A 17,577-nucleotide genomic window follows, 5' to 3' on the forward strand; every position below is an offset into this window, starting at 1 on the left:
CCACTTCACTTAATTGGACACAATACGCTGCTTTTTCAGCCTCTACCACGTCAAGCAGAAAGTATAACGGCTGTCCTATCACATTAGCAATGCAATTAGTGGCTGTATTAAATGCTGCATCAGCAGTTTCCCCTCAAATTTTTCCACCTAGTTTATTCTTGAATCAACAGAAGCCTATAATCAGAATGGTGGAGGAGAGGAAAACCAGAAGAGTGGAATCAAACATATAGCTTCACGTCGAGACCTTAGAAATCATCCTTAATTGTGGTCTGGAGCTATGCCAAGCCTATGATGCACTGTATAGGAATATCTATGCATGCTAATCTATAGTATGTTTTTATAAATACAACCACCCATGACAGTAATTTAGGTCAAATAGGTTTATTCTCTCCTGCTATCAAGTTAAGGATTTAACTTTTAATTATTTTAAGACTGTATAGGAAGGATTTTTTAAATCCTGTGTCAGGGGCAATAATTAGTAATTTTTTAAAAGCAGCAAAGAATCCTGTGGCACCTTATAGACTAACAGATGTTTTGGAGCATGAGCTTTCGTGGGTGAATACCCACTTCCTCAGATGCATACCCCGGGTTATTCCTCAGTGAATACCCCGGGTATTTACCCACGAAAGCTCATGCTCCAAAACGTCTGTTAGTCTATAAGGTGCCACAGGATTCTTTGCTGCTTTTACAGATCCAGACTAACACGGCTACCCTCTGATAATTTTTTTAAAATAACCTTCATATGCACCAAACTGAGTGTTACCTTAGCTAGCAATATTCATGCCTAAGTGAAAGTAAGCAATTACTTCATATTAATATGTCTTAGAATGTTACCTTGCATGAAAAATATACAGTCTAGAAAATGGCTGCACTTTCATATCCTCAAAGCACATGAAAGATGTGTCTAAAGATCTGTATGCCGCATGGAGCAGCTTTCATAGAAAAGGACCCAAGATGCTGCACAAAGATCTTCACTGCATTTGTGTGAGACACCTCTGGAATGTGGTGGTTCTTTAACATTGTTCAGTAACACTGCACATGCCTGGGACAGGAAATTACACGGAGGAATTATAGGAAAGCAGAAAATCATTACTCAAATTGGAGTTTGGCAAAGGCAATATTGAGTTCACATATTTATTATAGCAGCTATGTCTTCCCTGTGCCTCCTGCTTGGACTCCTGCAAAGGGCCTGGTTTTGATTGCTTTCTTTGGAGACATGCATGTCCAGTTTCATCTGGATAAGCATCACCAGAATGTAGACACCTACATGGCACTGTCAGAGCAAATGAAGGTGAGCCAATGCCAAGGAGCTCCTGCGAACATATCTGAAGACAAAAAAAAAGTATGGATTAGTTGACTGAACTATAAGATGGATAGAAAGCTGGCTAGATTGTTGGGCTCAACGGGTAGTGATCAATGGCTCGATGTCTAGTTGGCAGCTGGTATCAAGCAGAGTACCCAAGGGGTCAGTCCTGGGACTGGTTTTGTTCAACATCTTCATTAATGATCTGGATGATGGGATGAACTGCACCCGCAGCAAGTCTGCGGATGACACTAAGCTGGGGGGGAGAGTTAGATACGCTGGAGGGTAGGAGTAGGCTCCAGAGTGCCCTACACAAATTGGAGGATTGGGCCAAAAGAAATATGAGGTTCAACATGAACAAATGCAGAGTCCTGCACTTAGGATGGAAGAATCCCATGCACCACTACAGGCTGGGGACTGAATGCCCAAGTGGCAGTTGTCCAGAAAAGGACCTGGAGATTACAGTGGATGAGAAGCTGGAAATGAGTCAACAGTGTGCCCTTGTAGCCATTCGGCACTCGTGAGGCTACAACTGGAGTATTGTGTCGTTTTGGCCCCCCCCACACTACAGAAGGGATGTGGACAAATTGGAGAGAGTCCAGTGGAGGGCAATGAAAATGATTAGGGGGCTGGGGCACATGACTTACAGAGAGAGGCTGAGGGAACTGGGCTTGTTTAGTCTGCAGAAGACAAGAGTGAGGGGGGATTTGATAGCAGCCTTCAACTACCTGAAGGGGGTTTCCAAAGAGAATGGAGCTCGGCTGGGTTCATTGGAGGCAGATGACAGAACAAGAAGCAGTGGTCTCAAGTTGCAGTGGGGGAGGTCTAGGTTAGATATTAGGAAACACTATTTCACTTGGAGGGTGGTGAAGCACTGGAATGGGTTACCTAGGGAGGTGGTGGAATCTCCATTCTTAGAGGTTTTTAATGCCAGGCTTGACAAAGCCCTGGCTGGGATGATTTAGTTGGGGTTGGGCCTGCTTTGAGCAGGGGGTTGGACTAGATGACCTCCTGAGGTCTCTTCCAACCCTAATCTTTTATGACAAAGGAGCATAACAGTACCTCTGACAATGCTCTTATCTGCCCACATTGAGGACCTGGTCTGCTGCAAGCAATACCACCAAACCTGAAACTGATGTAGTGAATAATGCCAAAGAGAACACAGAAAGCACAAGAGAGCCTGGAGACCACTCAACAAATCACTGCTGTTCCCTTGGCCCCACACATGCCCTGGAGTTGGACCAGGCAGAGAATTATGAGGGTCCAAAAACTGTATGACTTAGCAGATGTGGACAAATACATAAGAACCCTGGGTGTACAACCATACTGAAACCACTGGGTAGGAAGCTGTACCAGAACCCAAGGGCACTGCACCAGTAAGTGTCATGTGCTGTATTACAGCACAAGTGTATCAGGGGATTTAAACTTCTCTTTCTGGGTACAGGCTGTCTGGAGCCATGTTTGGTGGAGCTGTGAGCCTCTCTCCCCACTTACTTAGCATTTAACCCTCTTTCAGCCAGCGTGCACTATATGACATCTGCATCAGAGACTTAGAGCATTATTTACACCTTTACCCCGATATAACGTGACCCGATATAACATGAATTTGGATATAAGGCGGTAAAGCAGCACTCTAGGGGGGGCGGGGCTGTACATTCTGGTGGATCAAATCAAGTTCTATATAATGCGGTTTCACCTATAACACAGTAAGATTTTTTGGCTCCCGAGGACAGCGTTATATTGGGGTAGAGGCGTAGATATTACTCTGCAGTAATTAATCTCATAACCACCAGCCACACTTTCTGGGTCCGTACCCACTCTTTTACCTGGAGGCTTCCTGATTGTGCGTCCTCCCTACTCCAGCCAATGCAGACTTACTCCCCCCACTCAGGATGTCAGCACGATGGGGGTTAAAAATAACATATTGCCTAAAAGTCATCTATATAGCTCAGTGGTTTGAGCACTGGCCTGCTAAACCCAAGGTTGTGAGTTTAATCCTTGAGGGGGGCCATTTAGGGATCTGGGGCAAAAATTGCTCTGGGCATTGGTTCTCCCTCTGAGCAGGGGGTTGGACTAGATGACCTCTTGAGGTCCCTTCCAACCCTGACATTCTATGATCAAAACCTGAAAAGCTAGGTTGGCTCCTAGTTCCATGAGTACATTCAGGGCTTGTCTACACTACAGAGTTGCAGCGCTGGTGAGGGGGTTACAGCGCTGCAACTTAGGATGTGTACACACTTGCACAGCATGGCCAGCGCTGCAACTCCCTGTTTGCAGCACTGGCCGTACACCCGGTCGAGCCTCGGGTGTAGAGGATCCAGCGCTGGTCAGCAAGTGTAGACACTCACCAGCGTTTTTGTTGACCTCCATGGCATAAGCAGGTATCCCAGCATACCTTAGAAGCCTCTCTGGTAATCAAGCAAACTCCACTGCCCTGGGCTCACCTGACCCCCTCCTTTAAATGCCCCAGGAATTTTAAAAATCCCCTTCCTGTTTGCTCAGCCAGGTGTGGAGTGCAATTAATCAATCACTCAGCCACCATGCCTCCACGCACCAAACGAGCCCCAGCATGGACCAATGCAGAGCTGCAGTACCTCATTAGTGTTTGGTGAGAGGAGGCTGTGCAAGCACAGCTGCGCTCCAGAAGGAGAAATTATGATACCTATGGGCAGATATCGCAGTCCTTGATGAGAAGAGGCCATGAACGGGACGCGTTGCAGTGCAGGGTAAAAATTAAAGAGCTGAGGAGTGCTTACTGCAAAGCCCGTGAGGGAAATCGCCGCTCAGGAGCTGCCCCCACAACCTGCCGGTTTTACAAGGAGCTGGATGCCATACTTGGGTGTGACCCCACTGCAAATCCTAGGAGCACGATGGAGAGTTCAGAGCAGGGAGAAGTGGGGGAGGTTGTAGAGGGCGGCGACAGTGAGGCTACTGGCATGGAGGGAGACACCCCGGAGTCCCAGGACACATGCAGCCAGGAGCTCTTCTCAAGCCTGGAGGAGGCTAGCTAGTCGCAGCAGCTGGAAGTTGATGTTGAGGAGGAAGCTGAGGATCGTGCTCGGGGTAAGTAGATTTTTATGTTTTGGGAGAGGAGGATTTTGGTTATGGCTTTCTGCATGCATGCCTAAACGTGGAATAGCCCATTGATTTGCTCTATCACGTCTCTGTAATCTGCCTCGGTAATCTCTTGAAATGTTGTTGCAAGAGTGTTTGCAATTTGCTTTCTCAAATTGATCGGGAGAGCCACCGTGGTCCCTGTCCCGGTCAGGCTAACTCGTCCGATCCACTGTGCAGCGAGGGGTGGGGGGACCATGGCTGCACACAGGCAAGCTGCATAGGGGCCAGGGCAGTATCCACATTCCTGTAGAAGACCCTCCCTCTCTTCCCAGGTAACACGCAGCAATGATATGTCTGGCAGTAGGAAACCCTGTTGAGAGTTTAGGGATAATTGAGTTCAGGGCGCCAGGTTCGCGTTTCCCCAGCCCATGGCGCTCTGTTTTTAAACCCCCCCCCCTCCCAGCACGTAGGCAGCCACGCGGTGCGCTCCTGTGTTCCTCACTCCCCCCCTCCAAGCAGGCATCCAGCACCGCGGTGTGCTCCTGTGTTCCCCACCCCTCCTCCAAGCAGGCATCCAGCACCGCGGTGTGCTCCCGTGTTTCCCACCCCCCCTCCCAGCACATAGGCAGCCACGTGTTGCGCTCCTGTGTTCCCCACCCCCCCCTCCAAGCAGGCATCCAGCACCGCGGTGTGTTCCCCCCCCCCCCAAGCAGGCATCCAGCACCGTGGTGTGCTCCGGTGTTCCCCACTCCCCCCCCTCCAAGCAGGCATCCAGCACCGCGTTGCTTCCCCCCCCCTCACCAGCAGGACGGTGTAAACGCGGACCAAGGAACACCCCCCCCCCCAAGCAGCTAGCTCACCACCTTCCTGTTCACTACTGTCCCTTCTTTAGGACACCAGCTACCTCCTGTACCCATTGCTGATAAACCCCAGTGACCCACTGGTCAATTCCCACTCCCAAGGGGAAATCGGGGCAAAACTACTCACCCCATTGCTCGCCATGACTTAGCTTGCCTGCCCTGTCTGTGTTATGTGAGGTATGTGAGAAGGATGCTACCAAAAGTCTAAAAAGTCCTTCAACGTGTGGTGATAAACAATGTAGCCTCTGTGTATTACATGGTTCTCTCTCTCTTTTTTCTAGTGACCTTGACTACTGCAGCCGTATCACCGGCCTCACGTAGGTTGCAGAACTTGAGACGGAATCCTAGGAAATCAAAAGAGGAATTGATCAAATCTGTTATGAGCCACTACAACAGAGAAAGTAGGAAGACACAGGAATGGAGAGAGAAGACCTATGAATGGAGAAACAGTGTACATGAATGGAGGCAAACAGAAAGCAGGAGAAAGGAATTGTCTGCCAAAAAAACCACAAAGCAGATGATAAGCCTCCTGGCTCGCCAAACTGAGTCTTTCGAGTCTATTGTAGCCATGCAGACAAATATGTACCGTGGTAACCCACAGCCCTCCCAAAGCCCTCTTCCTTGTTCCCCAGTATTTCCACAAAACAACATTCTCCAGCAGCCAGTTCCTTATTATCCCCAGCTGCCCCCAACACCTGTAAGATCACCTACCAGCCCTGATAACTATAATTCTTACCCTGTTCACTCCACCCCCATTATTCTGCAGCATAGTAATCCTGAAGTGCAGCAGACATCGAATATTGATCAAAATAGGACATATTAAAACCTGTGAATGTACAGTGCACCACCCCAACCCCCTTGCCTGTTATGTACTGTATGTTGAATAAAGTTTTTTTTTCTATTTATTTCACTACGTTATATTGTTGCTGGAAGTGGTAAATATTATACACCAAGGTAAAGCAAAGCACATCAAATGCATCAAACATTACTGATGGCTCTCAGCATCAAATTGCTCCCTTAAAGCATCCCTAATCCTTGAAGCCCTTTCCTGGGCCTCCCTATTAGCCCTGCTCTCTGGCTGAGCAAACTCATCCTCCAGGCGTCGAACCTCGGAGGTCCATTCCTCACTGAATCTTTCACCCTTCCCTTCACAAATATTATGGAGGGTACAGCACGCGGATATAACAGTGGTGATGCTGCTTTCCACCAAATCTAGCTTCCCATAAAGACAGCACCAGCGTGCTTTCAAACGGCCAAAAGCACACTCCACAGTCATTCTGCACCGGCTCAGCCTGTAGTTGAACCGGTCCTTGCTCCTGTCAAGCTTCCCTGTATATGGTTTCATGAGCCAAGGCATTAAGGGGTAAGCGGGGTCTCCAAGGATCACAGTGGGCATTTCGACGTCCCCTACTGTGATCTTGCAGTCTGGAAAAAAAGTCCCGGCCCTCAGCCTCCTGAACAGGGAACTGTTCCTAAAGATGCGTGCATCGTGCACCTTTCCAGGCCATCCTGAGTAAATGTCAATGAAACGCCCATGGTGATCCACAAGCACTTGCAGAACCACGGAAAAATACCCCTTGCGATTAACGTACTCTGATGCCAGGTGGGGTGGTGACAGAATAGGAATATGCGTCCCATCTATTGCCCCTCCACAGTTAGGGAACCCCATTTCTGCAAAGCCATCCACAATGTCCTGCACGTTCCCAAGAGTCACGATTCTTCTTAGCAGGGTGCGATTAATGGCTGTGCAAACTTGCATCAGCACCATTCCAACTGTAGACTTTCCCACTCCAAACTGGTTCGCCACCGATCTGAAGTAGTCTGGAGTTGCCAGCTTCCAGATTGCAATAGCCACCCGCTTCTCCACTGGCAGGGCAGCTCTCAATCTCGTGTCCCTGCTCTGCAGGGTAGGGGCGAGCTCAGCACACAGTGCCATGAAAGTGGCTTTTCTCATCCTAAAGTTCTGCAGCCACTGCTCGTCATCCCAGGATTGCAGGACGATTTGATCCCACCACTGAGTGCTGGTTTCCGAGCCCAAACGCGCCAGTCCACGGAGCTGAGCACGTCTGTTACTGCCACAAGCAATTTACTGTCTTCACAGTGAGGTGATTCAATATCATCGTCTGACTCCTCACTCTCACTCTCATTTTGCAGCTGAAGGAATAGCTCCACTGCCATGCGCAATGTGCTGGCAACATTCATCAATAAGGTTGTCAGCTGCTCAGGATCCATTTATAACAAAAATTGCAGAAAAAGTGCTGTAGAATCACAATGCCGCCAAACTGCTTGGAATGTGTAGCAAAGCACCATGGGGCGTTGGAACAGGAAGCGGAAAGACAATCACACTTCCTTCTCCTTCCCACAAGCCACAGCGCCGAAATGGGACGAGGTGCTCTGTGGGATAGCTGCCCACAATGCACCACTCCCAACAGTGCTGCAAGTGCTGTTAAATGTGGCCACACTGCAGCGCTGGCCCTATACAGCTGTACTAACACAGCTGTAACTACCAGCGCTGCAAAACCGTAAGTGTAGACATACCCTCAGCTTCTACTGAAGTTTACAGTTCCTGAGTTAAAGGCCCCAAATCAGGCAAGACCTTTCTAAATGCAGACACATTTTAAAGCATTAGAATGCACTTCAATAGAGAATAATTACTGCATTTTGCAGTGCACTTTATGCTGATCTGTAGGAGTCATAAGAGAGACATTAAGGCAAATACAGTGCTCAATTTTGGCATGAACTTTGCATGACAAAGAAGATCTTTCGGAGCTGCCCCCTTTTAGTCCTGTACCAGCTGGCGGGGAAGGGGAGAGGGAAGGAAACCATCCTGGTAAATAGTAGCACTGCTTATATTTCCAATTTGCCCTTTGCCTTTTTGAATCTCTCTCTTGGGGACTTGCTTCAGGTTTACATCCTCCAATGGAATGACAGCCTGCAGAGATGTGCCTGCAATTAGTAACCTGCCTCCTGCATCCCCCACACCCCCACTCTAGAAAAGCAGCATTCAATTCCTGCTCTATGGTTCTCAAACAAACTTTAAAAAGAAATTACAGGCACCCAAGAAGTCCCCCTCCACTCACTCACCCTGCAATACAGGGGGCTGTTGTGTGGGGAAATAACTGGAAGACACTGTACCATTGCAAAGGGAACCACAGAGTGGGAAGAGAAGATGGGAATGCTATTCCAAAATTGTAGGAAAAAGCATTTGGATCATTATTAGCACGGAAGCGAGGCGTGAGACAACAATGATCATGGCACGCAGCTCCAGGCCCTCTATGATGCCTGACAAAAGTTTGAAAATGATGCTGGCAAACGGATGCCAAGAAAGGTATCATAGGACTTTGTTAATTTGACTCCCAAGTCTCAGAATTCCTGTAGTTTCTGCTATGAATCCTAGAATGCCCTGTGAAAACACAGAGTGCAGAACCGCGGAACAGTGCACCTTGAATGCTGAGCAGTTCATTTGAATGAAGGCAGAATTGTGCAGATGCAATGATTAATATGAAATTACCATAGTGAAGAGGCGTGGAAGCACTTTGGTTTGCTACAAATACATTGCTGCATTTAGATAGAAAACTACAGTGGTTAGAAATGCTGTCAGTAATCTTGTCTCATATCTGCATATCCTGTTAGGGAGGTATTAACATAGAGAAACAGTACTATACAGCATGGGACATAATGTGTTGTAAAGAGACAGAATAAAGGATGTTAAAAATGGTATTCATGCAGGAAATTTAAGATCAGTTGGGATTTATGCATGTAGTATAAATTTTCTGTAAACTCAATATTATGATTATTTCTGATGTAAGTAATTTTCAACAATACATAAAAGGGGCTCACCAACTTTGGGTGGAAAGTAGGTAAGTTTGGGGTGTAAGTAATGCCCCATGTCATACAGGACATTTGAACATTTGTCTATACTGCTGCTGAGAGGTGTGATTTCCAGTGTGGGTGGAGAGATCTACACCAGCTGTCTGCCCACATTGGGAATCACATCTCCCAACTGCAGGGTAAACATACTCTGGCCTGGTCCACACTACACAGTTAAATCGATTTAAACAGCGTTAAATCGATTTAACTCTGTACCCGTCCACACTACAAGGCACTTTAAATCGATTTTAAGGGCTCTTAAAATCAATTTCTGTACTCCTCCCCAACAAGAGAAGTAACCCTAAAATCGATATTACTATATCGATTTAGGGTTAGTGTGGACGGAAATCGAAGTTATTGGTCTCATTCCTTTAATGTAGCTACCCAGAGTGCACTGCTCCGGAAATCTATGGTAGCCTAGGACCATGGACGCACACCACCGAATTAATGTGCCCTAGTGTGGACGCATAAAATCGATTTTATATCGGTTTTATAAAACCGGTTTAAGTAATTTCGATTTTATGCTGTAGTGTAGACGTAGCCTCTGAGAGGCTTGTATGGGAAACAGAGACGCTTCTGAGGATTTCACAGCGATTATAATTCAGCTCTGAAATAAACTGGTTACTTACCTCAGAACATGCTGTTAAAAAAGTCTTTCACAGGTCCACCACCAAATATTAAAAACTTTGTATCTATAATGTCTATAACCTTTGTTCCAGTATTGTTCCTTCTATGTTGGGATCAGAGTCATTTTTACAGCACTATTCTATCACTGCTATGGAAGAGGGGCAAATGAGCTGGTTATATTTAAAAAAAAATTGTGAGCAGTTTTATTACTGCTGGCTTCAAAATACTTACTATTGCAGCTTTAAATCTTTAACATGTTGACATGCCAGCAAGTGAGTTTTTCTAGTGGCAGCTCTTTCTTCTAGTGACTTAGAATAGTCTGAAGTGAAGAGAGTTCTTTTATTTGTCAACAACCAGAGTAAAGCTGGTTTTCAACAGCACTAATCAGCAAGCGTGTTTTCCAAAAGGTGCATTCCTAGTACACCAGCTAGGACCCCTCAGGCCCCATAGCCCTTCTTTGATCAGTATTTATAATGGGGCCTAGCATAGCAGTCAAAACTTTCTCAACCTCAGCCCTAGACAGTGCAATTGCACTTTTACTTTAGTTTTTCTTGTGGCTGCAGATGTGTTAAAAAGGGCGGTAGAGCCAGACACTCAGCACAATGCAGAAACAGTGTTACATTTCATCTTAAAGGGCAGGATTTGATGGGATCTACCATGGACAATCGAGCATGGGTAGATAGATAGTGGTCAGCATGTCTCATGGAGACTAGCAGGCATGGGATAAGCCACAGTCTAGAACTTTACTCTGTTATCACAGTACAGACCACATGTTAAAATGGTTTGGTAACTACTGTTGTAATGGTATAATTACTGCAAACTTATCTCTTAAGTTTTTGCTGCTCCCTCTTTTATTACTGCTGTGCAAACACAGACTATTCAAACCATGTTGGAACTATGCCTAAGCAGACTCATATGTAAACAATGCTTTGTTGAAGACATTTATTCACAGTGCTTTCTAGATGCATCTTACATATGCAGAAAAGAAGTGTTCAGTGGCCATTGTTTTGATTTTCTTCCTTGCATTAGCCCTTTCAGCTTCTCACACAGCCCCACGGCAAGGACCTTTTCTTTCCATCATTTACAACTTCAAATTCTTCAGACAAATTGTAATTCTAGCAGGCACTCTTTATTTCTAAATCAATTTGTTTTTCCGGTATCGATTTTAATTCTTATGTTTTTCTTACTTTAATTTAGTTTTACTGAGAGGGCTGCTAAATCTGCACATTTCAGTTAACTTGAGTTTAGCCATCAGAAATTCTTGCACTCCATAACTTAACTACAGAAGAGACTGGCTTTAGACCAATAAGATGTTAATTCCTGAGTATGTGGTGAATGTAGAAGAATAAAATAAACTGACTGATTTAACTGGCTTCAATAATCTTTGTCAGGTACACAACAAAAACTCTACCAAAGCATTTTGGAGCTATTTAATGAAAAAAGCAGAATTTTATTATGTGATTTCTGTCCATTATTTGGCATTGCTGTAAATGGTTCACATTTACTGCAACTTCTGTACAGATGTGTGGTTTTGTATTACCAGAACAGCAAATTTAAATGAAAAATAAATGTTCAACAGTTCCACACACGATTTTACAGTCCAACATTTCACTGAGTAGGTGAAAACTACAGAATTGTTACTACAGAATTATTCAGCATGAATAAAAAACTACAACTTTTTATTTTTAAACAGGAGTCACTGGTTTTAATTTTTACACTGTTTAAAATTACTGTGATAAAAAATAATGAAAAAAGCTTTTTAATATGCCATACACCAGTATAATATAGGCTCTGTCCCCATTATATATCTTTTGTTTAATATACAAAATAGAATAATGACACACTGTTGAATCAATGCTGTTAAGCAAATTAGTTTAGGGTTGGGGTATATTTTCATACATACAGCCTTTATCAGAAGTAAAACCCTCCAAGCATTTTTTTTAAAAACTGTTGTAAAGAGGCTCTATTCCTATCCTGAAAAATTGGTTCCTATGTGACATCAATAACTGGCTTTGGACTAGACAAATGGCGGAGCTTTTAATCACTCAACTAGTATATAATACAATCCTTTTAACATTCTCTCATTGGGTTGGCTTCTGCAGTCCTAACTCACACAAACAGTTTCACTGAAGTGTGGCTAAGAGAAACAGGATTTGCTCCTCACTGCTTCAGGCACTTTCTCCTCCTCCTTGCCCATTCTCAACACTTAATTTTTGTGATACTAGAGAGACTATTATTTAAGCTATGTTGGCACTTAGTCCCATACATTCTTCCTCTCTTACCAGTTGCAAAATAGATTCTAAGTAGAATTTTGTTTTACAAAAACACTGTACAAGATTAAAGTTCCTCCTCTCTCCATCCCATGCCCTGGCTTATCCTATGTAAGGCCATTCCTTTCAGTTTCCATGTGCAATTATAACATACAGCATGTATCTCTAGGGCTGTCCAAATGTCCCTTTGTCAGATGTATGCATTATGTGATAAGGCACTGAAGAGACAGAAATCAGGATTCTCTCTGCTTTATCTAAATTGTAGGTTTTTCCCAGTGCTAAAAGACTAATCGTGCAGGGAACGTATAACATTTCACTGATTGCTAAATGATTACATATTTAAAATGGTGTCGGTTTAAGACTTAAACAGCACATACAGAATGAATTCTCTCTTCCGACATCACAGTTTCCTCTTTTCTTTGAATCCATAACTCAAGAATGAATATATGGGCACACAGATCAAAGGGGTTAGAGCCTCTTTCCTCTGAAGTACTTATTCTCACAAGGTAAAACTATTTTGTTCATGTACATTTCAGTTACTTTTCTATTGGCAAACAAATAACAGCACATATCCTTTGTCCACACACACTATGAAATTTCTTGAGAGCTTGAATTGAGATATTGGGGACTAAAATGAGAGATTAATGCATTGGAGTGTCTCAGATTAAGTTTTAGATCATTCTCTGAAATAACAGTTTTGAAGCTCATCCTTTTAATTAAAGAGCCTTTTTTAAAGCAAACACTGTGAATCTTCTAACTGTGCCTCAAACAACATAAATATTTTCATCCAGTTGGGTTGCCAATGATAGTTAAAATACTTTTTGAGGTTTAGCTTAACTGTTACAAAATGTACATATTCTTTAAAGATCATTCAGTGAGAACAGAATGATTTTTTAAAAATTAAATGTGATATTTTACTCACAAGCACTGAATACATCTTTTTAACAGGTATAACATTCAAAAAAAGATGTAAGAAACGACAAAAATGCAGTTTCCTATTTTACTTGGAAACAAACTTTTGCTGAACAATAGAAATGTATTAATGTATAGTGAACACCCTATGCTCTATATTTACATATTGCTGGTACCTGTATGCATATTATTGCCAAATTTTTCAAACTGTTTTTGCTATGCCACGTGAGGCTGTATATGAAATTAACCCCATAAGTTCATACATCTTTTCGGTTTAACATTTTTTGCAGTAGAGGTCAAGTTAACCTACAAGTCTGAAGATTTACTATTGGAATGTGAAGGGTAACCAACCATGGGTTCCAAGTTCCAAGATGTGGTTCTATACAGTGATCTAATGAATGTAAATTTCAGCCCTAGGAACAACCCACTCAGCATGGGTTTCTTCCTTTAAAAAAAAAAAGTACCTCTTTGGATACCTAACACCTATGCTAAAAGTATTAACACTTCCAGAAAAACCACAATTTGTATGGGTTACCATTCAGCATATTTGTGACCCCTACAAAAACTATAATCATGTGTCATGATAAAGCAATCTGTCATCTAAAAATCACTTATTATACACTATACAAGCTATTTAACAATCATTCAATAAATTGCTTTTAAAGCTGCAGTATCCCTTCCCTTCTTTGCTTAGATTAGTGAATATACCAATTACATATATTTGAAACTATAACTAAATATAAAAATATATTAGAGATTTCATATTTTATCAATTAGATCCCCCCCCCATTTTCTATTACACAAATAATTGGGCCACTTTGAATAAAAATCTAATTTCCGGGTGGCTTAGTGAGTATTTAAATTATGCTTATACAGAAAGTGTTAAGGTGCACATAGAAAGGGCTACTACAGCTTCTAAACTATTTAAAACATCATTATCAATGGTGACAAAAAGTTGTTCACAATACATATGGTAATTTTATGGCACACTAGTAATTTGACATGACGGGATGCAGCCTTACAAAGACAGAAGTCTGACGTACAATTCTAAACTACAAAATCAGTAGCGGAACGTTCCTGCTCTCCAGGAAAAGAAGATGAACCAATCAGTGACAGATGAAAGTGTGAAAATGGGTGACTAACCACTCTCAGGTTTGAGGTTTGTATACCCAGCAAGTTACAATGTGTCAGTACGGTTGGTATGTTTCACTGTCTGCTTAAAGGTAAAAGTCTAATTGAAGAAAACCCTTCAAGAACCAATACAATATTAAAAAAAAAATCGAGGCATAATTACAAGTCTGCCTCATAAGCCAATAATTTTTTTCCATATCAACTTGTATGATGAGACATTTATGTGCATGAAAAATGTGAATTTCTCTACACACACAAGCTATACATATTTTTATGAAAGTTTCCTGATGGACAGTCAGGACTGATCTTGACATTGATGCAGCCCAAGACTACTACACATATGGCTGTTGTACTATATGCAAAAATCAGCTTTGTTTTTTGTATAAAATAACCTCATTTACATCCAAATAGGACTGGGCTAATTTTCTATGATCTGTATATCCAACCCATTTTCATATATACCAAAAGTGTGTGTTTCGTTAATGTCTACTTGGACTAGATTTGAGCATACTTTCCCCTCCAACCTAAAAAAGCCCAAAACCAAAAAAAGTCAAGCCAAATTGTTAAGGTCATCTTGACAATTAAAGCAACCAGGTTAGAAAAGCCAACCCATTTTCACATGAATATGCTCAAGGATTAATGGCTAGAGGTCATTTAGGAAAGCTACAAGCTGTCCCACCTTAAAAAATAGTTGTACAATAGGCATCTTGAAGTATTACAAAAAATTATGTAAGAAAAAAATGAGCAAGCTTAGTTCACGGTATATAAAGTTAAAGGAAATTGCTAAAACCAGACAATAATAGCTATAAAAGGCACAACTTCCCTTTTCTGATATACACTTGTAAACTTTCTTCAGGTTACATGCATAAATCAAAATGCTATCTTAACTATACAAAAACCCAAACCATTTTACTGGAAAAAAACCCCAGAAAATGTTATCCAGCCAACTGCAGAAATTACTAGCAGAATGTTTGTAAGTCAGCCTCAGATCTTGACACCAGTAGTTTTGGAGCAGCCGTGGATGTTGCACTAGGGAGAGAACTTCAATTCCTAGCACATAAGGGTTATTTACCTTTCCTTTCGTCTCCCCACCCATTCTAATCATCCAATGTGAGCAATCTGCTGCTTCTGTAGCTTAAGTCTTGGCCCTCTGTAAACCACATGTAGTGCATAATTACAAAAGAAACACCGTTGCAAGACAAAATTAACAAGTCTGATAGTTTATACAAAAAAAGCTATAGTTTGACTTTTTCTTAAGGCAATCTTTTTGTATTAAGGCAGTCACTTTTGATGAAATAAGAGTTTCTTGATATTTCCATTTGAATATTTTGGTATCTGATTGCTGATGATTTCTGCCAACATCTCTGGGAACTCAATACTCATGGATTTATCCAAAAACGTTTGGAAGCAAAAGCTTAGAAGATTTTCAACCACCTACAATTGATAAAGAGAAGATTTAGTCTCATGCTAATGCACAGAGAAAAAACACTGCTTTGGTACTGTATTTCTTCATTGTTATTAATATTTTGCTATAATAAAGGTTTATATATACCACTCTAAAATGGGGATAAACACAAAATACTTGAAAACTTAGCTAAAACATTCATATTTAAAGGCTGTAATGTTATATTGACTAATGTGTCATTCTGTAATGACATACATAAAATGATAGGATAAAAACACTATTAATAGATTTTAAAAGATTTTGTGTTACTCTATTTTAAAAGAGAGACAATCAACTTTAAATCTAGTCAGTTTCAAAATATGAGTTAAAAGGTGTTTCAAGTATTATACTATACTTGTCCCTGAGACTGACTGTAAAAATTCTGCATCAAGTAAATAAACTAAAAAACAGCAGCAAAATTCTCTAATAATTTTCTATTAATCTTCTTAGGTGTTGCGTATAAAAAGACAAAAAAATACACTTCTGATTTTTTCTTTTAAGCTGACAGTGTCCCTTTAACATGTATTCATTACAAAAACTTCAGAGAACAAAACATTTTCTCTTAACCATTCTATCTGGTCTGATAAGCTCAGGTTCTAAGGGCACAGTACCTTTCCTCAAACTTCTCTATACAGAACATGTACAGTGCACATTTTAAAAACTTACATCATGCATGGAGTCCAAAAGTTTAGTCAGTTGATAAAATCTCTGCCAGTTCTGGCTCGAGTTCCCCTCTCTCTTCACTATGGCTTTCCCCAGCTCTTTGATATACGTCATACGAATCTCATCAAACAGAGCCTGACTCTTCAGGCCTTCCTTGGGAACTGAAATATTGAAATTAACCTTTGAGATGTTACAGATCTCATCTGGTTCTACTGTACATGTGACTATAAAAGTGCTCTTTTCACATTAATTCCATGACAAAATGGCAAAGGGGAATACAATCTGGGACTTCTATGTTAATATGTATCTGGGCCTAAGCAGGAGTTGTCCTGCAGTTGCACTTCCCGACATCTCTGGGCCATTTGAGGTACAGATCTGGGCACCTAAACTGAGGGTAGGGAGCCTCTCCCTTCTGTGCTCTGAAAGCTTCTTCCCAGTGGGCTCAGAAAGCCTGGATGAGGCAGCTGCTCGATTAGAATACAGAGGAGATAAGAACTGGATGGGAGGTGGAGAGTACATTAGGGAGAAAGAGCCTGGGAGTGAATTAAGGAGCTGGTGGAGGGAAGACTGGGGCTGATAGGGCAATGAGACTGGAAATAGGAGGGAGGGAACAGGGCCAGTGCAACCATTTAGGTAAACTAGGCAGCCGCAACTAGTGGTTGGGGGTACCTAAAAGCCCACTCAGGTGAGGAGGTGGAGGTGAGCTGGGGCGCGGGGAGGGCGGCACACAGGAGAACCGCTCCACACCCCAGATCACCTCCACTCTGCCTCCTCCGCTGAGCACACAGCCCCCGCTGTAAGTCTCCTCCAATCGGCGCCACAAGCCTGGGAGGGGAGGAGAACTAGAGCAACGCCAGCATGCTCAGCGGAGGAGGCAGAGCCGAAGTGAGCTGGGGCAGGCTTCCCAGGCGGGGTTAGCTGCTGCAGGAGGCTCTTGAGGCGGGGTTAGCTTCCGCGGAGGTGGGAGTTTTTCTCCGTGGACAGAGTTAGCTATTGCGGAGGGGGGTGTCTCTCCCCGGGCAGGGTTAGCTGCAGAGTGGGGGTAGCTGCTGTGGGGGGGGCTCCCTGGGCGAGGGGGGGGTGGGCTCCCCAGGTTCGGGGGCTGGGTTAGCTGCCGTGGGGGGGGGGCGGGGTTAGCTGGGTGGTGGTGGGGGTGGCGAAAGATGGAAGTTTCGCCTCGGGCGCAAAACTTCCTTGTACAGGCCCTGGGAGGGAAGAAGGGGCAGAAGAGACTGGGGAAGGAATGGTAGATGTGAAGGGGGGGGGGGTACAGGAACCAGTATGAGGAGTTTGGGACTGGTATCCAGAGGGGTGTTGGAAAGGCAGTGGGGGCAGGAAAGGAGACCGATCAGACGGGGAGGCAGTGTGTTTGTGACAGGAGAACTGAGACAGGCTGGGCAGAGCTTGGGATAAGCAGGGCAGACATCTTTGAAACACTCT

The 17,577-nt window shown here is 43.3% G+C and overlaps 1 protein-coding gene across 3 annotated transcripts in view; it reads right to left on the reverse strand.

Annotated features, from left to right (window-relative positions):
- Positions 1–11,144: 11,144 nt before the first annotated feature.
- Positions 11,145–17,577, reverse strand: part of NR3C1 (nuclear receptor subfamily 3 group C member 1) — a 160,344-nt gene continuing 153,911 nt past the window's right edge. For all 3 annotated transcript variants that reach the window (XM_030574184.1, XM_030574183.1, XM_030574185.1), the window contains exons 8-9: positions 16,141–16,298; positions 11,145–15,464 (exon numbers count right to left, since the gene is read on the reverse strand). In XM_030574184.1, the coding sequence (XP_030430044.1) occupies positions 15,312–15,464; positions 16,141–16,298 (311 nt within the window). In that variant the 3' untranslated portion in view covers positions 11,145–15,311. The remainder of the gene's footprint in view (positions 15,465–16,140; positions 16,299–17,577) is intronic.

The sequence above is a fragment of the Gopherus evgoodei genome, chromosome 8 (assembly GCF_007399415.2).
Source record: "Gopherus evgoodei ecotype Sinaloan lineage chromosome 8, rGopEvg1_v1.p, whole genome shotgun sequence".
Lineage (NCBI taxonomy): Eukaryota > Metazoa > Chordata > Testudines > Testudinidae > Gopherus > Gopherus evgoodei.